General features: G+C 45.4%; 2 protein-coding genes across 3 annotated transcripts in view; one reads left to right on the top strand and one right to left on the bottom strand.

The window, feature by feature from the left end:
• LOC119167703 (mitochondrial-processing peptidase subunit alpha) overlaps window positions 1–7,000 on the top strand; it is a 266,289-nt gene extending 259,289 nt beyond the window's left edge. For both annotated transcript variants that reach the window (XM_037419227.2, XM_075865852.1), the window contains exon 13: window positions 6,729–7,000. In XM_037419227.2, the coding sequence (XP_037275124.2) occupies window positions 6,729–6,904 (176 nt within the window). In that variant the 3' untranslated portion in view covers window positions 6,905–7,000. The remainder of the gene's footprint in view (window positions 1–6,728) is intronic.
• LOC142765215 (uncharacterized) overlaps window positions 275–26,822 on the bottom strand; it is a 37,045-nt gene continuing 10,497 nt past the window's right edge. The window contains exon 3 of the mRNA XM_075865854.1: window positions 275–464. Coding sequence (XP_075721969.1) covers window positions 402–464 — 63 coding nt within the window. The 3' untranslated portion in view covers window positions 275–401. The remainder of the gene's footprint in view (window positions 465–26,822) is intronic.

The raw sequence follows: 26,822 nt of genomic DNA, 5'->3' as shown, positions 1-26,822 counted from the left end.
GGACGCTGATGCTCTATCACGTCTTCATGTGCAAGAAGAAATTGCAGAAACATTAACTTGATGAAAGTCTGGGAGGGAACACAGGACATAGAGCTGCATAACGAGAAATTGTGTGTCCCAGAAACAAAAGTACCCGAAGTGCTCAGATTATATCACAGCGGTCCACACTGAGGAGGACACGATGGATTCTGGAAGACATACTATAAACCCACCCAGAGATTTACATGGAAAAACATGCAATTGGATGTGGCCAATTATATAAAGACGTGCCATGAGAACCAAATGATAAAACCAAAATATAAACCACGTGGAAATAGAATAGTTATGCCAGAGTACTTACTCAACTGTCCCATTCGAAGTGGTTCATCTCCACTTCGCGGAAATTAAGAAGAGTGAAGGCGTCAAGAGAACCCAAGCTTTCCTGGTCGCCGTGAATGTGTGCACGCGCTTTGCGGTCGCCAAACCTGGAAGAGAAGATGCAGATTGTGTGATGGCACTACTAGAGAGGGAAATCTTCAAGACACCAAAGTCATTGTTGCGTACTATGGGCCAGTGTTTAGAAGTCGAAAGCTTCGTAATTGGGTTAATGAAAGAGACATTTTACTTCGATAGCCGGGGCCTTGCCACCCTGAGGCTAACTCTTTCGCCGAACGAATCAGAGATCTGAAAATGTACCTGAAGTTATTACCGGATTTCAATGGGGGGCTGTAAAAGCGCCTTGGAGGCAGCGGTGGATCACCATAACTGTAAGACGATCGAGACCAGGGATTGCTTCGAAGGAATATGGTTTATTAGATGAATTGAAGTAGTGCGCACTCGCTCCAGGCAGCAGTCTTCTTTCTTCTTCTTCTGGCGTTTGATGATGATATTTTTACGGTATGAGCCGGGCTGTAGTATGTGCCGGGTAGGTACAAGAGAAAGACGACGTTGTCTGTTGTGGCCTGAGGACTCCATCTTTACCGCGACTGCCGAACTTCATTCTCACCCTGTAAATAAATCCGCCTATCCTTTAATTCAACCGTAAAAGTTTTGTGGTGGAAACGCTGGGTAATCAATCAAGCAACACGACGCTTCAAGCGCCTGATCTACGACGAAGCCGCCGCCTTACTGGACTGCCCCCATTACCACTGGCAGCTCAGATGTCTCACGACGAAGAAGGAAGCCGGATCCCCGCAGCTGCAGACCTTCTACCAGTCCCAGCAGCACGACTAGTGCCAGGTTCGCGTGTGGCTGGTTCCTGGTTGAGTCAGGATCTGATAGTGCCTCGCACATTCGGTGGCAAATCTGGCGAGGACGTGGACGCCTGGCTCACACACTACAAACGGGTGAGCAAATACTACCAGTGGGACGCGGTGACTTAGCTGACCGATGTAGTATTTTTCTTAACAGACACAGCACTCGTGTGGCATGAGAACCACGAAGATGCCCTCACGTCATGAGATCGCTTCGTGTCCGAAATAAGAACGTGCTTCGGAGACTCCGTAGCTAAGAGAAAACAAGCGAAACAAACATTGCCGCAGAGAGCTAAGATCTCAGGAGAGGCGTGTGTGACCTACGTCGAAGCAATCTTGAAGATCTGCAAGATTGTCAACCCTTCTATGTCAGCGGAAGACAAGGTTGGCCACCTGTTGAAGGGCATTGCCGAGGGCGTGTATCAGTTCCTCATCAGCAAAGACAGCCTTGCTACGGTAACCGACGTCATAAGCCACTGTCGCACATTCGAGACCCTGACGATGCGACGTATCACCCCCAAGTTCGGTTGCCTACCGAATATAACCACCGTGGCAAGTGTTGACGAATACACGCTGCTTGATCTCGCGTTGACAATATGCCAGATTGTTGGAGAAGAGCTCATACGACACACTCGCCCAACGCCGTACGAAGCTACACCTGCACCGCTTCCCTCTCACCTTCCCATATCAATTACCGCAGCAGGCATCGATGACTGCAACTACAGGCCACCCTCACCACCGAGGTCACAGCGCAATAACTACCCGCTGCGGAGGTACGAAGACCGCTTCAGTTACCCCCATCAGCCAGCCAACACCTATTACGACCTGAACGAAGATGTACCTGTACCACCACCACGTCAGCGCAATTCCTTCCGGGAGTACAATGCATACCGCCAAGCCCCTGTGTGCTACTGTTGTGGTATCGCCGGGCTATAGCTCGGTTCTGTCATCGACAGAGAGAACCGACATCCTGATACCATTCCTCATCAGAGTTTCTGCCAGCGGGCACTGGTCACAACAACTGTCATTGGCCTGTCTATTCCAGGAGTACCTCACGGCGGGAAAATTACCGGGGCAGTTCTTCCACTTCTGACCTTAGTTTGACGCCTCCATCTGGCCGACTGCATCGTTCCCTTTCGCCGGGACGATGCCTGTCATCGCCGCCGCCGGGAAACTAGTCAGCGCGACCGATGGAGGTGAGGTCGCACAACAGGACTTTCCTCAGATGCCTCCGCCAGTTATAATGTCCAAGAACAAGATACGTGTGGAAATAGATGGCTTTTGTGCAAGTGTTTTGGTGGACACTGGTGCTACGATATCAGTTATGAGTCTTTCTTTCAAAAGTCGCATTGGCCACAAAGTTATGTTTTCTTGGGTCGAATCAACAAGGTTTCATGGTGTTGGTGGGGAAGTACTTCATCCTGTCCGAGTTTGTGCCGTCAATGTCTTATTGGCAGGAAAAATGTTCCCAACAGAGTTTCTCGTGCTGCAACGTTGTACCCACGATGTTATTCTCTGTCCTGACTTTCTCCAAGGATGTGGTGCTTTCGTCGACTGTGGAAGCGGTGAACTTTCCGTCAGCGGTGACATTGTTCCTGCCCTCGTCGATGAGGCGCCACTGGCCGCGACGGACGCTCTGATTGTTTCCGATGAGCTGACAGTGCTGCCATGGTCAATGAGGTCAGTTGCCGTGTTCGCCCCAGAACCTGCCACATCTTTTGACGCCATCATTGAACCTGCCAGCGTTCAATGTTCTAAGAAAGGCATACTCGTCCCTCATTGTTTGGTATTTGTTGATGAAGGAGCAATCTTTCTGTGGGCACTGAACTGTTCGCCAATGCTGGTTGCGCTCCCTCGAGGAATGAAGCTTGGCGTTTTCGATGATTCCACTGAAGGTTCTGTAGCGGTCGTTAACAACGATAAAAACGAGAAAGGTACAGTCTCTGGCAAGTGCAGTCGCTCTTATGAGTCGCAGATCCTAGGCATGATTAGCGCCACTTTGCGGTCACACGAGCAGCTGACGTTACGTCATCTGTTGAGGCGACATGCTTCTGTGTTTGACTTTTGCCAAGAGGAGAAGCCACTAGCTTTACCATATTCTCGCGCTCATCATAGGATTGACACCAGCACTGCCCATCCGATCCGACAAAAGCCTTACTGAGTGTCGTCATCAGAAGGAAAAGTTATTGCCGACCATGTTCAGGAAACGCTGAAGAAGGGTGTCATTGAAGAGTCGTGTAGCCCGTGGGCAGCACCGGTCATCTTGGTTAAGAAGAAAGATGGTGCCTGGCGGTTCTGCGATGATTACAGAAGACTCAATGCCGTGACCAAAAAAGATGTATATCCTCTGCCTAGGATTGACGATGTTATTCACTGCTTACACTTTGCTTCGTACTTTTCTTCAATAGACCTACAATCAGGATATTGGCAGATACTACCTATGCAGCCTTCAGACAAGGAGAAGACCGCATTCGTGACGCCTGATGGACTGTACCAATTCAATGTGATGCCGTTTGGGCTTTGCAGCGCCCCCGCCACTTATGAAAGGTTTATGGACTTTGTCCTTCGTGGTCTTAAATGGGAGGTGTGCTTATGCTACCTGGATGACGTCTTCATTTTTGGGCGTACCTTTGAAGAACACAACGTCCGTTTAAGCCTTGTTTAAGACTGTGTCGGTAAGGCTGGCTTGATTTTGAACTCTAAGAAATGCCGGTTTGGTGACTTTAGTCCTCAGTCACCTGGTTGACAAAGATGGTGTCAGGCCAGATCTCCGCAAAATTGAAGCAGTCGACACATTCAAACCACCCCAGACACTGATGGAACTTCGCCGCTTCTTGGGCTTATGTTCCTACTTTCGCCGCTTTGTGGCCCGATTCGCGGACGTAGTACACCCACTGACGAGCTTGTTGCGAAAAGACAGCCCATTCGAATGGACACCTGATTGTGATGCCGCATTTTCTGAACTGAAACTTCTACTGACATTTGAGCCTATTCTTTGTCATTTCGATCCTTCTGCTCCTACAGAAGTGCACAGTGACGCAAGTGGAATTGGCATCGGAGGTGGGCTTGTTCAGCGCCATGATAATGCAGAGCATGTTGTTGCTTATACGAGTCGATCTCTAAGCAAGGCTGAATTGAATTATTAAATTAAATGAATAACACACAAGGGGAAACAGAAAGTTGGTCAGCTGACAAGATTAAAAAGTTCACAGGTATAATGTGGCAGCAGAAAGCATAAGACCTGGTTGATCGGAGGGTCATGGGAGAGGCATTTGCATGGCAGTCAGGCTGATGATGATGACAATGAAAACTGTTAATATTAGACTCCTTAATCATGCAAAAGATGTCATCCACATATATTTCAAAATCATTTTAGTGGTTCGATGAATGTGTCCATGGCTTGTTATCGATGTGCTGCATCGTCATGTTTGACACTGTGGCTTAAATAGTGGCACCCATTGCGGTTCCAGTTGTCTATAGAATTCACCTCTGAAAAAGAAATATGTTTCATTGAGGCAGAACTTTATCATTCTTGCACAGTTCGCCTTTCTGAGGTTCATCCTTTCGCTGAGGCTCTCATTTTTTTCCAGGGCAGTGCGCGCTGCAGAAACCGGGAGGAAAACGGGCACACTCATGAACAGAGAAACTGCATCGAATGGCAAGAGGCTCTAGTCACTGCCGATTCTCACTTCCAACATACACTGAACAAAATGGGTGGCGTTTCTCACACGGTTGGCTGTCTTCCCTACTAGTGATGACAACGGGGTTCTCTGCAGATGTTTGGCAAGCATGCGAAGTGGGGATGTTCTGGAGTCAACTATTGTGTTTAGCACCATCTTTGATTTTGAGGGATCTTTAGAAGGCCATAGAATCCTGACACAGAATTGTTTCTGCATATGAGGTGTAAGTAGAGCCGTCTTGACTCCAGGTGCTTTTTGAAAATGTCAGCTAATAGTGTGTTTAGTTTCTCGTTGGGTCTTGGTCTGGGGTCTTACGTAAGTTTCACATATTCGGGGTTAGGACTTTTTACCCTGTTATCACACGATTTTCAATCAGTTGATATGGTTCAATCACCTTACTTACCTTTGTCTTCTGGCAAAATGGTTATTGTTAGTTCTCTTCGAAGTTCATTCTTGAAAGGTTTAACTGTGCTATTGAAACAGTGACACAAAAAAGTCCTTTCAAGAATGAAAATTAACCAACGTGGTGCTCTTCTCTTTTGAATTGCTGTTTTTTTCAGGTTTTTTTTTTTGATCTCTCGTGGTTATGTAGGTTGAGAGAATTCCAATGGCTTTTGTTGACTCGTACCTCATTTTCTATGTTTTGAATAGCCATGTTCTGTGATGATGTGTGGCAGAGGTGCCGGAGTTGTATTGAAATTGTGTCTTTTAGAAAGAATGCTTGCCTCATGCTCCTATAGTTGCCTTGATGAGAAGTTGATTACGCTGTTGGTAGTTGTGCTGTCATTCCAGGGCTTTTTGTTGTTCAATGTCGTCAGTTTACTCTTTAGGGCTTACTCTTTAAATGATTATGCCTAAAGCGTGTTGCTAGACCCCTTTACTGTGTGATTGCGAGGGCCCTGCCGCGGTAATCTAGTGGCTAAGGTACTAGGCTGCCGACTTGCAGGTCGTGGGATTGAATAGCTGCTGCGAAGGCTGCATTTTTGATGGAGGCGTAAATGCTGTAGGCCCGTGTGCTCGGAAAGAACCCCAGGTGGTCGAAATTTCCAGAGCCCTCTACTATGGGGTCTCTCATAATCATATGGTGTGGTGGTTTTGGGACGTTAAACCCCACACATCAATCAAATCAGTGGTACCTCACTTTTTTTAACCTGTTCGACAATGTTACACTCAGCAGTTCTTCTTCTTTCCTAATTGATCAGCTGTGAACATTAGCTTACATGTCAAACATTGCCAGGTTCAGTTTCTTGTAATGTTTAGGGGAGTAACTGCCATCATGGTAACTGTGTGTGCATGAGATCATGTGTTTCCTTGGACATCTTGCTTTTCACTACTCCTAATTGTGACAAGGGTGGAAAGTTGGGCAGGTTTCTTGTATTATACGATGACAGATGGTCTGCACACAACAAAGTTGGTGGTTAAAGAAAATGACTGTTATATTCTTGTTTTTTTTTGCTCATTTTCATTGTATGCCGTGTAGCCATTATTATAATTTTGAACTGTTTATTTAGTAAAGTGTTTGAAATGGGGTCAGCCAAGAAAGAACAAACAAGAACATCTGGTAGTGACAGACACAGTGAGCATAGCACTGGCATATGCTTTACACGATTTATAGCATGGGGCACTCATACAGTGCTATCTGGGAGGACTTGAGGAGATTTACGTCTGTAGATGAATAACAGGACTCACGTGTGTTCGAAACCAGTGGAATTTATAATTGTTTCTTTTAGACTGTGGAGGCTGGCTGTGTTGACCCAGGTTAACAGGTTTTACACATGTGATTTTATTCACAGTACTGACAGCCATCTCATTGCAGGTAAAATCAAGGCAGACGACATAGAGCGTGTGGTGCAGCGCATGCTCCGATCTCGGGCATCGGTAGCAGCCTTGGGCAACCTGCAGCGCCTCCCTGTGCTGGAAGACATCGAAGCAGGTCTGCTGAGTAAACATGGCGTACTTCCTTCACGCCGATTCTCGCTATTTGGACGCTGAATGTTTGCACAACTGATCCAACTGAAGACACCTTGCCAAAGCAGACCTACCACTGGTATCATCATCGTGCAAGCTTAATAAATGTGTCTCACTGTACTCTGGCGCATTGCTGACTTTTCTCAGTGCAATGAGTAGTGGCTTTTTGAAGTTTGTTAACTCTATTAATCACCTTCCGGGGTTCATGCAATCAATTCTACAAAGCGAGCGGCAGCAGAAGGAGGTCCCTAAGGGGGTCACGTCATCACTGATGTTACCACAACATCCCAGCATAGTAATGCTGATCACTGCAGACAGCATGGTGCTTTACACAAGCCAGATTGGGATCGCAGGATGCATTTGTGCTGGTTGAATAGGCCTGATGCATAAGTGATTACAGCATTCAATCATAATACTATATAAGCTAAACAAGCCATTCTGCTGGAATAGCAGCAGAATGAGGGAGCAGAGAGGTCACTTATAGTATATTCTCAAATAAAAGCAGGAAAATCTGCCTTGAAGGCTGTAAGGCTCTTTTTTTTTTATTTCAACAAAATGGGCAACATAGTGAGTTATATTTTGCTAATATTTTATGTTCTCCTTCTTTATATACTATAAAGGAGATTTATTGAGCAGAAAGGTTGATGCTTGTAAGGCGACGCACCAGCCGCAATTCACAACCTCGAGCCGCTGCTGCACGCTCGATGCTGTTGCCTCTGCGCTGGAGTACTTCCTCTTCTTTACAATGGCCCCACGGAAAAGAAGGAGCCATCCTGGCAACTTAGTCCTATGCAGGCTGCGTAGAACCATGGTACTGCTTGAGTCTCTGTACGTGTACAATCTCGCGGTTGCGACGTCGCAAGTCTGACGGTGGCGTAAGAGACTCAATGAGGTAATTTGCTGCAGAAGTTTGATTGAGAATACAATATGGCCCATCATACTTTGGCAGCAGTTTGGAAGAGAACCCAGGTGTGCGATGCGGCACTGACAGCCACAAAAGAGCACCCAGAAGAAGAGCAACCGGGGAATTGAGGTCTGGGTATCATGAATTGCTTTTTGCCGGTTTTGGTCATCGGAGGTAAAGCAACGAGCTAACTGGCGACATTCTTCTGCGTGCTTGGTGGCGTCCAAGATCAGTAGGCACTCGGACGCATCCGGTCGATAGGGCAGAATGGTGTCAATGATGTGGGAGGGGTGATGGCCGTAGAGGAGGTAAAAAGGGGAGAAACCTGTTTTCGCTTGCGTTGCCGTATTTAGGGGTATGTAATGAATGGGAGAACTAACTCCCAGTTAGAGTGATCAGGCGTCACATACATAGATAGCATGTCACCGAAAGTACGAATAAATCGCGCGGTAGCCCCATTGGTTTGAGGGTGGTAAGCGGTACATGTGCGATGTACAATAGCACACTGAGCGAGCAATTGTTCAATTACCTCGGACAAGAAGGTGCGGCCACGGTCACTAAGGAGTTTTTGAGGGCCTCCATGACGCAACACAAAATGACGCAGTAGGAAAGTGGCAACCTCCTGTGCTGTAGCCGTTTGAAGAGCAGTGGTCTCAGCATAGCGGGTTAGGTGGTCGATGGCAACTATTAACTACCGGTTGCCAGTCGGAGTCAATGGAAGTGGCCCATAAAGATCTATTCCGACCTGTTCGAAGGGTCGGGAAGGGCATGGTAAAGGTTGCAGATCACCGGCGGAGGCGTGGGGTGGAGATTTTCGGCGCTGGCATTCGGCACAAGAGCGGACAAAGTTGCGGACGAAGGTATACATACCACGCCAGTAGTAACGATGTCGCCTTTCGTAGGTCTTAAAAACTTTTGCGTGGCCACATTGTGGGTCAGCGTAGAAAGAGGAACAAATCTGTGACCTCAGGGTTCGTGGAACGACAAGCAGCCAGTTGCGTCCCTCTGGTGCGTAGTTGCGTCGACAGAGAAGCGTGTCACGTATCGAGAAGTGTGGAACTTGGCGCCGGAGGGTTCACGTCTTTGGGAGTTCAGAAGTGTCGGAGAGATGATTGAGAAGAGACGCAGTCCATGGGTCATTGCGTTGTTCGATAGCAATGGTGTCAAAGTCAAGAGATGACAATGTGGGATTGCAAGCGGAGTCAGCTGTGGCATTCTGGGAAAGGGGGGAACGGGAATGGGCGTCGGCGTCGGCATGCTTCCGTCCTGACCGATAAACCATGCGTATGTCATAATCTTGAATTTTAAATGCCCAGGGAGCGAGGCGGCCAGGTGGGTCTTTTAACGTCGAAAGCCAGCACAGCGCGTGGTTGTCAGTCACGACGCCAAAAGAATGACCATATAGATATGGGCGAAATATTTCAAGGGCCCACACAGTCGTCAAACACTATTTTTCTGTGACGCTGTAGTTGCTTTCAGCCTTGGTAAGTGTGCGACTAGCGTATGCCACGCCGTATTCCTGATGCTCCGGTTTACGCTGTGCGAGCACAGCACCCAAGCCTACACCACTGGCGTCGGTGTGGATTTCAGTTGGAGCTTCAGGATCGAAATGGCGTAGAATGGGTGGCGTCGTGAGAAGCCATCGCAAGGTGGTGAAAGCCTCGTCGCAAGGTGGTGAAAGGTGGTAGCACTCTAGGATAGTGAGGAGTTGTGAACGCTGTGAAGATGTAAAATCTTCAGCTATGAATGGTTGAAATATGCTTGATGACGTTGGGTCAGCCACGGAGACGACAGCCAGTTCATAGATGGAGGTAGGAGGCACCTCATTGGGGATGGATATAATTCTGGTAGAACTGATTGCCTCGACGTGGCCAAGGCACTCGTTACAAAGTAGGGATAAGGACGACGACTCATGATTATAAATTGGCATTGTGGTTGAGCCTTCTACAAGATCGAGAGCAGCAAAAGGCAGGGGGAGGGCTTTTCGAGCGACAAATATTGGAGATGGTGTGAAGAAGACTGTGCCGTCGGATATGGCGCTGCATGAAACTGGTACAAACGCAAAAGAGCATGGAGGGATGTAGGTGTCGTTGTTAACGACAAGTTAATCTTACAAATTGGTAACCTTACGAATTGAGTGGCAAAATCTAGCATCGATAACAAAAGCAGCTGCACCGGTACCTACAACAGCGACAGTAGGGATATTTTCAGCGAACATATCAATAACATTGGTAGGTGACAAATGAGGACTTGGGCAAACCGAAACTTGCGCAGTTCTTGCCTCAGGAACTGCGTCGTCTAGTTTTCCTCTTCGTTATGCGCGGGCCGTCGACGCATAGGAGAAGCCGAGCGGCGGCGTGGAGAGGGCGAGTGCAGACGTCTCGACCGAGGGTGGCGGTCGTCCTGGTAGCGGGCTGGCATTGGAGTGGAGGAACCGTATTGTGCATTGGAGTCGAGTGGGAAGAAAGGCTCACGGTGGTTTTTATCGGTGATATGCGTCTGGCGGCGGCAATACCTTGCAACGTGTCCGGGGTATCGACATGCGTAATATATCGGGTGATTGTCGAGGGTGAGCCACGGGTTGGCGGTGTTGGTGCTGGTCCAGTGAACTGGAGGTGGGGCATAGCTCGCGCGAGGCTGGAACGGAGGCGCAGGCGCCTTGCGAGTTGGCATGGCTGCAGCCGCGGCGTAGGTGAGAGGAGCAGCCTCAAGATTATGCTCGCGAGCAGCTGGTAGAGCCTCGGCAGCCTCTCCTTGAATGATGCCACGAAGAGACGACGGTAAAGTTGTGGTAGGTTCTGGTGTAAAGGGCACCAAGGAAAGCTGTCCTGCGACTTCTTCGCGGACAAATGCTTTTATTTCGGCTATTAGTGACGCTTGGTCATGACCATTGATCACACTAGACAGTAATGCCAAATCGTGCGCTGGAGGAGGTCTTGTCAGAGCTCGCTGCTTCCGCAATTCATCGTAGCTTTGGCACAGGCTACCGTATAAACCAGAATATAAGTCGAGATATTTTCAATAAAACAATAAGCTAAAGTCACCCCTCATCTTATATAACGATGTCTAGCCGAAAGTGCGACGCTGTCTGGCAACATGTGGCTTGCATGTGCTTGTGAAGCCGGACGCGGCCACATCCGCATCCCAATTCAATTGCAGTGTGTTTTTTTTGTGTTTTTCTCCGTCTGTTTTCTTTGTGTTCGTGATTTGCTTCCAATCTGTTCTGAGTTTTCGCTCCGCTTGACATTACGCTGCGTTTTTAGTGGCCTTTTTTTTTTGTTCACTGAATATGTCTAGCGGTGCGAGGAGGCAGTATACTCAGCTGCGTTTAAACTAGATGTTGTTGAGTTCGCAGAAGCGAACGGGAATATGGCTGCTCAGCGCCGCTTTGGTGTATCGGAAAAAAGCGTGCGCTATTAGAGGGCGCAGAAAGGGAAGCTGCAGAGGTGCAATCGTCAAAAAATGTTGTTTCGTGGACGAAGTGCCGTTCATCCGCAGCTGGAGGATAAGCTAGCGGACTTTGTGCGGGAAGTTCGTGCGCGCTCGCTGCCAGTGAACGATGATGAGGTGAGCCACAGAAATGTATAAGTGAATGGGTTGTAGCAAATAAGTTGTGACACCTTCAGATGAGTTAAAATCACGGCGATGTTTGTGGTGTCATTTTTTTACATACACCAACAAAAAATGTAGACATGTGTTTTCGACAGCAACAAGGTGTCTTTCGTAAAATGTAAACACACATTACGCTTCATATTTCAATTTCTTTAAAAACAAGCTATAGCGCCTCTCATAATATACATGACTACTTGATATGCACATACATTTATTGCCAGATGTAATGAATATATCACACGCACTAAACATTTTCTTCTAGGCTCAAACTTCAATTACTTCAATACTTGTCAAGCTCATTGTGACATGTTATAGAGCAAATGCGAACTTGTATAAAGCAAAGTAAAGAGTGCGTCAGCAAGCTGCGCACAACGACATACATCAGCGCCCAATCATAAACATTACTGACCAATCAATTCCTTCGGCTATTTGTAGATAGCATCGCGGTATCGCAGCGTGCAATGCCGCTGCCACTGTAGGCCTTTTTTTTCATTGTAATACAAAGCGTTTGTGCGTGTTGGCGCCCACATTCCTGCTAGCTGTAAAAAATCGCCGTCGCGCCAAATGCAACTCGAGCGATACGACCTGTGTGCGGTAACGACGACGACAACAACAAAAAAGGAGCGCAAAAAAGGAGAGCGAGGATACCATTCGCAAGAAAGCCGTGGAACTCGCTCGAGAAGCTGGGCTCACAAGAGAAGAGTTTCATGCACCGAACTCTTGGGTGCGTCGATTTATGCGACGCAAAGAATTTTCTCTCCGGCGGCGCACATTCATCTGTCAAAAGTTGCCGGAGGAGTTCGAGGACAAGCTCATAAACTTTCAGCGCTTTGTGAACCGGCTTCAGGAGCAGAACGACTACATGATGGGGCAGATTGGTAACGCCGATGAGACCCCCTTGTGGTTTGACATGCCTTCGTTCACCACAATCACGCAGCGCGGTGCCAAGAATGTGAAGCTGTTGTCCACTGGCAACGAGCACTCGCGCTTCACCGTCATGCTGGCATGCACGGCAGATGGTAGAAAGCTTCTTCCCTTCGTCATTTTCAAACGCAAGACAATGCCGAAGGAAGTGTTCCCGCCCGGTTTTGTCGTTCGTGTCAACAAAAAGTGATACATGGACGAGGCCCATGATGCTCGAATGGATAAGAGTGGTGTGGAACCGTCGGCCAGGTGCACTGCTGCGTCTTCGCAGCATGGTGGTATTGGATGCGTTTCGTGGCCACTTAACCGACGCAGTGAAACACGCGCTCGGCGACGGGAAAACGGACCTCGCCGTGATACCAGGTGGTATGACGTTTACCCTCCAGCCGCTCGACGTTGTGCTAAACAAGCCGTTCAAGGACGGAGTGCGGCTGGAATATCAAGAGTGGATGTGCGGCGACAACCCCAAGACACCGACGGGCCGCTTGCGACTGTTTGTGGCTGGGTGCTTTCCATGGATTCCATGGTGGATTCCATGGAATTTCCATGGATTCCATGGTGGAAAATGCTTTCAAGAAATGTTGCATCAGCAACTCGCTGCATGGCACTGAAGATGATGCACTGTGGGAGGCGGCCAGCGACAAACTATCGTCTTCAGAAGACGGTTTCGCTTCGTCGGACGAATAAGAGCAGTTGCGATGGTGGTTGAGGGAGCTCCGACGATCAGGGTGCGGTGCGCCCAATTCACAAATTAATTTGGTTTGGCAGTTTTGGGTTGTTTTTCTTTTTTTTTCTATTTCGGTAACCTGAACTTGGGGGGTCGACCTATATTCCCACTCGACCTGTAGTCCGGTTTATATGGTAATTATGTCGTTAACCGTGGTCGGGCTTTTTGCCAAAAGCATTTGAAAAGCGTCGTCGTCAATCCCTTTGAGGATGTGCTTACATTTGGCCAAATGGACGTCTTTGGTCCTTTCGATCAAGAGATCCCGATTTCCGTAGATGAATGATGTACAAATTCTATGAGATTAATATTTATTAAAGGCCTATTAGTTGGCAGCTAGAAAATCCTACCAAAGCATTTTGTATATAATAATTTCATGTGTTTCCATAAGATTGTCATAGAAACATAGAGCAAATACATAGAAAATTTGTAGATTCATCGATATGAAAACAAGTTCAATTACAGCATTGTCTTGCCCAAGTGCTCGAGAAAATTTAAATTTAGGCTCCAGTGTGCAAATATTCGATTATTTCATACACGGCAGATATATCCACGCACAGTGATTGCATTCAGGAAGTTTAAATTTGGAAGACAAATTTTCAGAGTCTGTTAAGTTAGACAATAACAAGTCAGTGGCATCACTATACCAAAGCATGAACGTAAGTACTCATAGCAGCCGCATGCGGGCTCGTTGGTACATTTATATTTGGCTTGACTAGTCACCACGACAAATTCACTATAAGCGATTTCCGACTCCCATGTACGCGAAGCATTAGATGAGTGGAAACAATGGCATACCTGCGCCTGGTTCTCAAGAAGCCTTTCAACAGCTGCCGTTGCTTCCTTTGCTGAAAGCGTCAATAAACCAGGGGCAAGAGATGCATTAAAAACACACAGTTTTTGCCATGGATGCAGTACGCTTGATGTGACAAAGAGGTCATCACGGAGCGCACCTTCAAAGCGCTCATTCAGTTCTTCCATAATTTACGTTTTTAGGTGTAACGGCACACGAGTATTGGCTTACATACGGGAAGACACGAAAGCAATGACAATGTAGGAATAGTAATATTAATATTATTATTACTATTATTATCATCATCATCATCATCATTATTAATAAAAAGAAAACATTCGTAATGTTACTCTGTACTGGCTGAGCTAATATTTGTAGAGTTCAATGACCTATCTATGAATTTGCAAACATCGGCCATCTCGCTTGATGACTAGCATGGTGTTTTATTTTTCCGGCAATAGCTGATTTGGACGTAGCACAAACTGATCATGACTTGTAGGTCACATAAAGTCATGCTGTCAAATCGCAGTCTGTAAGTGGTTTTAACAACATCAAGAGCTGTTGAAAGCGAGCAGCAATAATTTCCAGCTGATGGACGCTGAGGCGCTTTGGTAGATGATTTTAATTGAGCTCTTTAAGCTCTACTGTTATGGAGTTGAACAAGTTTGTATGAAATAAAACCAAAGTTTATTAGGCATCAGTACTTGGCCTCACGTGCGCTCATGAAGAATCTGTCTGTTAGTAGGAGATCGGCTGAATAATGAGAAAGTACAAGGTATGCTTTCATTTAAGAAGGAATAGCATTATACTGTAATTATATAGAACTAAATCACTGCTGATATGCATATAAAGATATGACTGCGCTGGTGCCAATAATAATTCCTATCAGATGCCAGCGAAGCCCTAACAATAAATGCATGATATTGTACAGTTTTAAGCCACGCCCAAAGTAAGACTATTAATTGCCAAAATAACCAAGAAACAATTGTTTCTTGTAGTTGCTTATATTGAACTTGCCCCGGATAGAGGCTGCAGCAATCCCTGCCAAGCAGCTTCCATCACGTCCGCAGTTGGTTTTTATGTGCATTGCATCTATAGTTTAACAAGCCTAGCTGGACTCGGGCCTGGTGTGCTATCCCCTGGCTACACCCCTGGCATAATGTAAAAAAGCATTTTTACACTTAAAATGTCGCCGGCAGTTCGTTTTATGCCATACTTTTTTATAGTATATGTTCGCCCAGGACTATCACCTCGATCGCGCGTAGGAAAAGAATGCTCCCATCGTATAGACAATGCATGACCAACTTTTCAAATTGAGAATCAAGTGTATCTAGCTGAAAATTGCCTCGATTGCCCATAGAAAACAATTAAATAGTCCCATCGAACTGGAAAAACATGACCAACTTTTCAAAGTGATAAAATCAAGTATATCTAGCTGGAATAAGTATCCCAACATCACCACCAGAGTTTTCAAGCGTTGATTACTGCTGGCCACTACTTTTACGAACAACATTATCAATTGGCTGTAGCTTTGTACACTTTCCTTATGGTGAAGATTGAAAAAACAAAAAAGAAAGGCATATCGATCTTGATATGCCTACATATTGTTTTACAGTCGAGCCAGACTATATCGAACCCGCTTATAAAGAGTTATCCTGTATATCGAACAATTCCTAAACAAGGTAAATTTACATTGAGAATATATAGCAAAAGTTACTGTTTTATCGAACGAAATTAGCAACGGCAACTGATATATCGATCTCCATGTGCCTCAAAAGTGCCCCAGCAAGTTGGCTTTCCCTCGCGATGGCGGGGAAAACTGCCGGCGCCACCCTAGAAAAAGTTATTTAGACCCAATTGTGCTTGAGCGAACAACCCCCCTGCAAGAAATAATCCTGGCCCGCTCGCAGCGCTTAAAGCCGTTACACGCGCTAGCCGCACACCCACTCCGCACGTGGCGGGACCTTTGCCGCCCGCAAGCGGAGAGCGAAATGGTGGCCCAGCGCCAAAATGCAACACAAGCGCTAGCCGCATGAGCGGCTCTGATGCGCACTCTAGTTGGACCATGCGACAACTGTTGAGGCTGGCAATCATTTGGCGGAGCTTCTGTTTTTGAGGTTGGCAACCTTCACCAACAGCAGACGACACTGACAAGTTCTTGAATGCGTTGGTTCAAGCCGCCGCATTTATCATGAAATTGAGGCTGTTGTATTTTCACAACGCATATTTCGGCCGCAAGTGTTGCGTTGCCGTAGTCATCTGTGTTCGAGGCTAATTATGCGCTCCTTTTTTGTTGTTGTCGTCGTTACCGCACACAGGTCGTATCGCTCGAGTTGCATTTGGCGCGACGGCGATCTTTTACAGCTAGCAGGAATGTGGGCGCCAACACGCACAAACGCTTTGTATTACAATGAAAAAAAAGGCCTACAGTGGCAGCGGCATTGCACGCTGCGATACCGCGGTGCTATCTACAAATAGCCGAAGGAATTGATTGGTCAGTAATGTTTATGATTGGGCGCTGATGTATGTCGTTGTGCGCGGCTTGCTGACGCACTCTTTACTTTGCTCTATACAAGTTCGCATTTGCTCTATAACATGTCACAATGAGCTTGACAAGTATTGAAGTAATTGAAGTTTGAGCCTAGAAGAAAATGTTTAGTGCGTGTGATATATTCATTACATCTGGCAATAAATGTATGTGCATATCAAGTAGTCATGTATATTATGAGAGGCGCTATAGCTTGTTTTTAAAGGAATTCAAATATGAAGCGTAATGTGTGTTTACATTTTACGAAAGACACCTTGTTGCTGTCGAAAACACATGTCTACATTTTTTGTTGGTGAATGTAAAAAATGACACCACAAACATCGCCGTGATTTTAACTCATCTGAAGGTGTCACAACTTATTTGCTACAACCCATTCACTTGTACATTTCTGTTGCTCACCTCATCATCTTTTCCCATTGGCAATATGGTTCATTACATACCCTGACATAGCTTCAATGCTACATGGACTAACAAGATGTCATGACCAGGTTTTCATTTCAGAATATTAGGTTTCTCCAGCCAGTTGAATGTTCTGTGGATGACGTGTGACAAATTTTTGGTGCTTCAGCTCCCTTTTTTTCTGCTGGAGTAATTATTAGCAGGAAATCTTTTGTTTGGCTATGTTCACAGTAGTCCAGTGAAAGGCATGTTTCAATGAAATGCATTTTTCTTTTTGGACACCAATGAAACCATGAATCTCGTTCACTGACGCATATTTGTGCTTACTCTAAGGTAAACCTTCTTTCTCATCACTCAATATCTCAGTCTCTTCTGGGGAGCCTGAATTCCCCCATTTCATATTCTGCTAGCTGGCGCAGAGTGCCAAATGCAGTAAAACATGGGCAGCATCTAAGGCATTCTCTCTATGATCAGTTGAGCTGTGCACAACGTCTCCTTCTGAGACACATTTGCAGATAGCAATGATTTTTGGGCATAATTGTATCAGTAAATTTAAATCATTTGCCACTTCTGCAATTCATGAATTTTAAGGTTCTTGCAAAGAAACCTTGCTGAAATTGTAAATGTGCTGTAATGTGTAAGGCTTCAGAAGAGACAAAATCTGTTCACTCCTCAGTGGGCAAAGAGGACACTTCTGTTCACTTTAACTCTGGCTACATAAACAATAACAGCCATAACGTAGTGTAATACGCTGTGCAAGACCATTCTATTGGCACAAGGCATGTCCTTGGCTTTAACTTGCTGTCTTCGGGACAACTTGTGATACAATTTGTGATGTCTTCTTTTTTGGCTGCCAAGTTAACTGGTATAGACTATTTTGCATAATCTGCCACATTATCCTGAATTCTGACTGGTGTGAAAGTGCTTGAAATTCAGCACTTATTTTTTTTGTACGCAAGTCCTTTTATTCTAAATGTACATGTAATGTGTGCCTTCACATTATGTGTACACATGGTCATGGCACCGATTGACACCCTGAAGTGAGCACCAGAATGTGTGTGGGCTGCCACAGGGGTGTAGGCAGATTTTTTATATTTTTTGTGGGCGTGGAATCGGAGGAGGGGCACCACTATGATTTTAAGTGGGGCCCGGTCCGTGGATGTGATCGAGCGTCATTTTGCACTCTGTATATTACGGGGGAAAATATTCGAAAAAGAAAGGAGGGTGTGAGCCTGGTGTGCCAACCCTTGGCTTTGCCACTGGGTAGCATCAACGTTGTAGGCCTTGCCTTACTAAGCATAAGATGTGTATGCATAGCTTCTTTCCACTGACTACAGGGTGAACATGATATGACATGTGGAGTTGAGGTGGGCCATTGGCATGCTAATGTTTTTGTTGTGTCATCCCAAAATCAAATATCAGTCATGCTGTACTAGCCCATCGAGCCGTTTCTTTCTGTCACCTGTGGTAGTAATGTAAATGTAGTGGGTAGATCACTAATTGTTTTCTGATGATAACATGGAGTGTTTTCTGCTGATAACATTAGTCTCTTTCATATTACTCCTGTAATACTGAAGCATCATCAGCAAATTGCAAGCCCTTCTTGAGTCAGTCTGATGAGAGATCTTGTCTGTCTGTGACAGTCTGTTGCCATAGAGCAGAACAGGAATGGCTCAACATACTTATGAACACCCCAAGAAGGTGATTACTTGCAGTGTTATTACTTTTGTAATATGTGAAATACTCTATCTGTAGGTGTTGTTTCACTAGAAAATTTTGTTTCAGAAAAACTACGTTTTGAAAAAAAAGTCTGTTTTTATTTGCAGTAAGTTTATATCCTGCTCATGGTCTTTTCCTTGTCTTGAACCAGACTATCACAGCATTCTTATACAAATTCAATAATGATTTTAATTATTGCTTTTTAATGTCACTACTGTGAGGACAAATAACAGTAGATAAAAATCCACCTGTGGTATTTATTCTTCTCACAGTGGTGAGGCATAGTGCCTAATTTCATTCATGCATTTATTGAGTATAAAGCATTACAAGTGCAGAGGGGGCATCAAAACCTACAAAACAAGGTCCTGGTGGCTGACCATCTGCCACTACATTTTAATTAAAAAATGTATAGCACAGTGATGAAGTGTCAAAAGGTCAGCACTTGCTAAAAAAATATATAAAATGAAATGACATACACAGCTACCCAGCTTCTGTATTTTATCCTAAACTAAACCAAGATAATACACTGATTAAAATTTGAAATGGGTTCATGTTATCATAGAAAAAAAGGTTTACCTTCTAGCGTACGTGCATTCCTTCTAGCTAGCTGCTTAAATGGACAATGAGATAAAAGCCTGCAACAAATTACATAGGATAGAACATTGAGTCGCATGTGCTATCGTACTAATTGTAAACTGCTACAACTTATGGGCAATCAATTAATTAATTTTGTCTGAATAACTTTTGCATCCTCTAATGAAACACGATAATGGTTGCATTACACAAACTAGTGCACAGAGTAGCAGCTTGCACAAGATATAGCATAGGGTACGCAGGAAAAAATGTCACGTTGTTCTTGGGTTGTAGTACAGACTCACAGTTCCTGGGCACCCCTTTGAAACAGTGCAGAATATGTTGCATGCAAATGTGATACTGTGAGCATGTTTTATAGTAAGCTATGCATATAAACAAGTATAATGGAAACAGCCCCATCAGCACTATAAAACAATTTGAGACTCTGTATTGTTATAAATCCAAAGCAGCCAAGCCATTGTGCTGAAGATCAATTGATTGTGCGTTCACATACTCAATGTAAATCCACACATCACAAGTAATTCTTCATTCCTTCCGATATTGCCTGTGCTACAGACCACAAACAAGCTAAAGGATATGTTTGAAACACCTAAAGAATGATTCAGTTTGAATGTGTGAGATCATGTACACTCACATTTGTATGTACATAGTGATTATATTGCCCCCCCCCCCCCCACTTCTGATTTCCTCAAAATAAAATCTCAGCTATGTCCAAACACGAGCTTTTAAGCACTAAGCCGGACAAATCATGGGAATTGTAACTTATTGCACTGAAAGCAACCCTAAGTGGGTCGTTGAGGATAGCACTGTGCACGTCATGCTTATACTAGTCCGCATGCATGTTGCAAGATGCCTTCTTCACAACATATTAGCCCATTAATTTGGCCATTCGCATATTTGCCCATTAATTTGGCCATTCGCATCAAACCCCAATAAAAAAAATTGTACCCAAACAGTAATTTTCTGTAGGAATCAATCCAAAGCACTTTTCTCAAAACCCGCCTGAACCCAAGCCACAAAATATATGTTGCCAATTTAGAGCAAAACGTTCAAATGTAGGACATCATAACGAACCAGCGGTACCACAACTGAAGGCATGAGTGAAATTATGTTTTTGGAAGTGTGTCTGCCATCACATTGCCAATTACTATACCAGTTATACGTTTGAAACAATTAAAGTGGTTCAATGCAAGTGTAAACAGCATATGTTGCCACTTACATGGCGAGTTCAACTTTAACAATTCTCGTGCACTGACATATTTGCATGAAAAACTGGCTTCCAGAAAATTGCTGAGGGGATTGCTAATGGCAAACAGTTGCCTGCCATTTAGTAAGTACACCTCTAGGGGCAGTGCCAGCAGTGGGGGGAGGTTGTTGGGGGCTGGAGCCTCCTGGAAATTTCCACCTGCTCCCCCCCCCTCCTCCTGCCACCACAAAAACAAACATAGTGAAACGCAGAACAGAAGTTCTCAGTGTCCCTGCCCCCTGAAGAAACTCGCATATTATGGGTGACCTCCTATAGTAAAGAAATCCTTGCGCCACCCCTTCATGCCTTTGTTTTCTGCTACCTGTCACTTTGTTATCGCATTGGTAGAGCGACCGCCCCGAAAAGGCGTTGGTCTCGGGTTTGATCCCCAGACCGGGATAAATTTTTTGGCAATTAGGAAGCTTTTCCTTGTGAGAAATCTGTACAGATTTCCTTGTGGCCTCGTGCCACAAACGGGTGGTTGTCTAGTTTCCCTTTCTGAACCATTTTGCCCCCTTGCAGGTTTCCACAGAACTTATTTGCATTGCTTTGTTGTCTCATGTTACACAAAGCAATTTATTATTTCACAAACATTAACAAGCTTGTGTTCCTTCAGAATTATGCATTATGCCGTTCCCTCCAAAGGGACCATGTGTTTCAAATGATGCATGCTGTTTTTCTTTAATGTTTTTCAGTAAAAGTGACAGGCATTTATATGTAAATGCAAATGCCCCGGGAGAAAGATGATGCATGTCGGAGGCTCTTCACTATTTAATATATACAAAACTTTGGACTTGACCCCAACCCAGAATTCAACTGTGATCATGTCATCATCCTTTTTGACAAGCATTTATTACAAAAGCCAAATGAACTGCACTCTCAATACTTCTTCAGAACTTGCATACAATTAGTTGAAAAGCAGTTTGACATCATAGCTGATTTGAAGCTCTAGGAGCATGACTGTTTTCGGGAAATGAACAAGAAAAAGGTCGTAACCATACTGTCTGTAGCATGTACGAAAAAAGTGCTCGTGGAGACATTCTGAAGATAGAAAGTCAGACACCAGAGAAGGCTGAAAAGGCGTGTCGAGCCCATGAAGCCACTGCAGTTCAAATGAAAGCATTTAACAAAGGGTATGCAGCAAGTACAACGAACAAAAGTGCTTCAAGGCAGTTTGTAAAAGTGGCTAAGTAGATAGACGTGGCTGTAGATAGTGAGGGCAAAACCATCTTGGCAGTTGAAAGCGGCTAACTAAGCTCAAACCACACGTTCCTTACAGTGAATGGAAAACTGGTAAAGCTTTAAGTGCACAGCAGAGCGACTGTTGACGTCATCTCAGCTAGACATGTCAAGGCACAGCAACTGGAACTATATGCAATGACACTGCGAACTTGTACGGAAGTGAAGTGTAATACTGGGGCAAAACTCAACTAGACATCACCACAGCAAAAGAACAGTGAGATTACAGTTCGTAAAGAAGACCTCACTTTTCTGATTGGAAGAACAGAAGCTAATAAAATGAGCCTCATAACTGTTGTGGGAATTGAGGCTAGCCCGCTGCCTTTGCGCGGGCTTTGCTGCCTTTTCTGCCGTTCTCGTGTCCCGACATGTCGTCTTTCCTCCTTTACTGCCTGCCGCAGAGGAATGACGTTTAACCCCCTCATTGGTAGCGGATGTTGACTGTGGCGCTGTGTGCGGAGTCTCCCGAGAGGTTTTCGCGTGCTGCGTTGGGAGCGGGCAGACAGAGACTCTCCGGGACTGCAAACGGTGAGCCACGCAATCTTTTCCGTCCGTCGACTCCCGTCGCTCAAGGCTCGTCGGACTTCGCTGACGGCGCCTCGCGCCCGAGGCGAACGCTCACCTTTTGTTGCCCCACTGCGTACGCACGGCCGAAGGGCGGTACGGTGTCCTAGTGTGACGCCTAGCTACGCCGACCCGTCTCCCCCCGAAGCCAACGCGAGCGCCTTTGCTCTCGCTCGAGCAACCGGGCCTTGGTCCCGGTGTCTCCGTGGATCACCTTTACCGCTGAGACGTGCTCGTGGCACCCTGTGTAGTACTTCTGTGCCTGTGGCGTAGATAAGCCTATTTGCTTTCCCGTCGCGCCTTTTTGCAACGGGCTGTACTGCGTTTGGTGTTGCCACAATAAGGTGTTGCGGCTTTGAGCAGTATCACGTTCTCGCCACGGTGACGGTTAACGCGTGCCCTGCTGCTCGCTAAGACTGGACCCACGCCGTTGGCCGTACTCCTTCGGGATACGTGTACACCACACTGTAGACTGTAAACTTCTGCAGAAGCGGCGCTGGGGGAGGGTAGAGTGTTTGCACTGGAGCCCACCCTAAAAAAAACTTATCCCAAACACAACACATAACTTCCCTGCCTCTGTGCCCCCCTGACGAAACTCGCTTGTTGTCTCTGCCCCCCCCCGCCCCCTCTCACTAAAGAAACTCCCATGGCCTCACTCATGACCTTGTGATTTGAATACACGAAGTTCCCGATGAGCAGTTCATGTGTCAGATAGTAGAAAAATGCGCTGACGCTTTTAGAGACACTTTACAAACACTCCCGGGAACTGTTCATTTGAAAAGTAAGCCTGATTTGCTCCCAAATGCAATAATGAGTTGCTTAGTGTGATTCTCATTAAACTGCATCTCGAACAAATGCTGATGAACCTAAACAAAAGAGGTGTCATCAAAAGCATAGTAATTCACCAAAGCCATTGTGTTAGTATCAAAAGCCAACACAATGGGTCAAGTGAATGTGTGTCGCAATAAAAAAAAAATGGCAGCATATCCACGGAGTGAATGATGGAGAGTGGGGCGAAGCATTCGTCCGTCCATGCGACCGTCTGTGTGACCGTCCATGCGTCTGTTTGTGCGCCCGTCCCTGCGTTCTTTCATGCATCCGCCCCTGCGTCCGTTCATGCGTTCATCCATGCATCTGTTTGTGTGTCCGTTCGTTCATCTATTCAACACTCCAAGTCCCACCATCTCGCATCTTTTTATCATATATTCCCCATATAGAAGCACCGCCATCCAGCGGACATTCCAAGGACTAAACGAGAGGTGGCACACGCACACTTTCTTACGGCCTGCGCTTTGGGTCCACTTCCCACCTTTAACCACCTCGAGTTCATGGTATATTCTAGTTCACTGTATTCATGGCACTGCGACCAAACGCTCGCTAAACCTTTCGAAAACCAAGGAGGTTACGCCCAGTGAGTATATCGTAGCAACCTTTCCCTGTCAGATAGGGCTCAATTTACATGCCAATGGCTGCTAATGAGAAATGAGAGAGAGGAGAATTCGGCTTTTACTTTCTTGCGGCTTGCGCTTCGTATCTACTTCTCATTTTTAACCACCTTGAGTTCATTCATGGTATATACAAGTTCATTGTATTCATGGCACTGCGGCTCAACGCTCGCTAAACCTTTCTAAAGCTAAGGAGGTTACACCCAGCGAGTATAATGTAGCATCCCTTTTTTGTCCGATAGTGCTCAATGTACATGCCAATGGCTGCTAATGGGGATCGCAGCGTGCGCGTTGACTAAAAGCCGAATGCTCATGTCTCTCATTCCCCATTAGCAGCCATTGGCATGTACATTGAGCACTATTTTTTATTGTTAAACAACGCACAGAAGAAATCTCTCACTGGCACCACCTTGGAGGTCAAGTGTTATACCTATTTCGGGTATGTGCCACTGGTGGTTACATACGAGGGACGCCCAAGCCACGCCATAAGGAGCTTCGCCCCTAAAAATTGGCAGATCCTATGTACTGTAGAAATCGATGACACGAATGAGGAAGCTTGATATGTCACTTTTTAATTGACAAGACGTTACGAGGAGGACGGGAATTTTGCCGTACATGACTTCCATATCACGATTCTTATGTTTGGGCATGTCGTTTACCTTCGTCATTTATTCACGTCATGTAATACCTAATTTGGTAAATGTGGAGCTAGTGAAACAGCCACGAGCGTGCTGTGAGCATAGCATGTAGTCATGTCTTACATGACACGCATATCATGATTATCATGTTCGGATGTGTCATTTGTCTTCTTCGTGTATTCATGTCACGTGATACCAAATTCGGAATATGTAGAACTAGCGAAAGGGCCATGAGCACGCTATTAGTGTAGCTGTAGTCATGTTTTACATGACATGCATGCCATTATTGTTATGTTTGGACATGTAATTTACCTTCGTCATCCATTCACGTCACGTAATACCAAATTTGATATAAATGAAGCTAGCAAAAGGGCTGTTAGCGCATCATGAGTGTGGCATGTAGTCACATTGTTACATGACATGCATGTCATGATTATCATGTTTGGACGTGTCACTTGTGTTCACCATGTAGTCACATCACACCATACCAGTTTTGCAACATGTCATGAGGACAAAAGCAGCACAAGAGTAGCAAGACCATGGAAGGTAAATATGACATTCATGACATACAAGTCATGACTGTCATGTTACGACTAGTCACTTATGCTTGTCATACAGTCATGTTATGCCATGATGAAAACAGTTCTTCGAAGAAACGAAGATTTGTGACTAATACTGAGCGGACAAAATTTAAAAGTGAGCGTGGCGTCTACGTGTTTGTTCTGCCCATAGGAGAACCTCCGCTCTCACCCATGTAGGACTGTATGCTATTGCTTTTTTTTTTTTTGGACGGACCAACGGACAGACGGACAGACAGACAGACAGACGGACGGACGGACGGACGAACGGATACGCTCAAAGTAGGCGAAGTTCGCTGAAGAATGCTTCGCATTAAAAAAAAAGGACTAAAGTGAGTATTCTTCGATCCACAAATGCTCGAAGCTGTACAGAGAACATGTCACACATTGTTCACTGTAGATGATGTACTAGATCTTGCTAGAGCCAAAGTTTTCTTAAAACTGCATTTCAAGAGGTGGTAATCGATGACGAACCAAGCTTGCTGACCACCTTCCTAACTCTCAAAAATTTGATTCAAATATAGTCAAGGCAGTTTAGCAGATGCGGAAGACAATGGATTCCAAGGAGTGCAATGCTTATGAGCTAAAATGAACTACCTGTCCAGATTTCTAGTTGAATTGTCATGCATATTGGGGCTTTTGAGGAAACTCACAGTCAAAAATGCACCATAGCGGACGAGGAAGCAGCAAGAAGAAGCATTCGAAAAGGCATGAGTTCGTGAGAAGAGCTCCATTTCTAGCTTTTCTTTGAATAATGAAACCAGCTAGAAATCCAATGTGATGTGAGCAATTTTGGACTCGGAGCACCTCTTCTTTAAAATGCACAGCAAGGCTCTTTCATCAGCAGAGCACTGACAACAATGGAAGTTTGTTATGTACAAAGAGAAAAGGATATTCTGGCCATTGCCTTTGCCCTAAAAACGTTTTATCAGTATACATTCAGAAAAGAAACAAAGATGTTGAGCAATTGTAAGCCACTGAAGCAAGCAATACTGAAGAAACGATTGGATCAAATTCGAAGATGACTGCAAAGCATGATGCTTGAGATGCAAAGACACAACATTGCAATAGAAAACAAACCAAGAAAGGAATTAGTCTTGGCTGACATGATATCTAGGGCTTTCATTCCCAATGAAAGCAATGAAGAGGAACTTGAGAACATTCATGCCGTGCAATACGTCCGTGTGAGAAAGAAAACTTTGAGAAAGATGAAAGCTGTGACTGAGTGTGATGAATTACTGCAAAGACTAAAGTGAATCTTTCATTCAGGCTAGCCACAACACAAATTTGAACTACCCAAAGGCATGCACTTATACTTAAAGGGCCCCTGAAACGGTTTTTCACATTCTGTTTTTGATTAGACCGCTACTGGAGCAAATCATTGGCACCAGAGTTCAATCGAAACACACATTATGACTGGAGCTATGAGTACTAAAAAGTACTTTCCTCCTTCACTCCGCCATTCACTCTGAACTGCCCTTAACTCTTGCTTCGAGCGCTCGGGGCTAAGCTCCTCCTTCACGGTGCCTGCGTCACGATATGGCGTGAGTCCACATACGCGTAAATCTCACCACTGATACAATACCGGCAGTTTGTGCTGCCCGTTCCACAGCCAATCAGATCAGCTGGAAACAATGACGTCAGTGGGGCAGAGCGTGTCACTTGGTGTATGGGCGGTTGAAAACGCGTTTGGCCGAGTCGCTGTGATCTGCAGCGATCTGGAGTGATTCGCAGATTTAAAGCGTTGTAATAAATTACACAGTTCACGCAGAGAGCTCAAGTTGGTCTCTAAATTACCCTTGGGACTTCGTCTGCCAGCCCAATGTGTTTTTAAAAAATCGTCAACACTGTTTCAGGGTCCCTTTAACACAAAGAAATAAGGCTTTCTGAAAAAGTCATTTCCGAGAATTGAGGCCTGTTGGGAATCACCTGATTTTCAAAAAAACTACTCCTAATTATTGTAATGTTTCTGTGAGGCGAAAGTGAAGTGAAACTCATCTTAGACAAGGCATCTT

Source organism: Rhipicephalus microplus, chromosome 6 (assembly GCF_043290135.1).
Source record: "Rhipicephalus microplus isolate Deutch F79 chromosome 6, USDA_Rmic, whole genome shotgun sequence".
In the NCBI taxonomy this organism is placed as follows: domain Eukaryota; kingdom Metazoa; phylum Arthropoda; class Arachnida; order Ixodida; family Ixodidae; genus Rhipicephalus; species Rhipicephalus microplus.
This window is presented reverse-complemented; position numbering and strand designations above follow the sequence as displayed.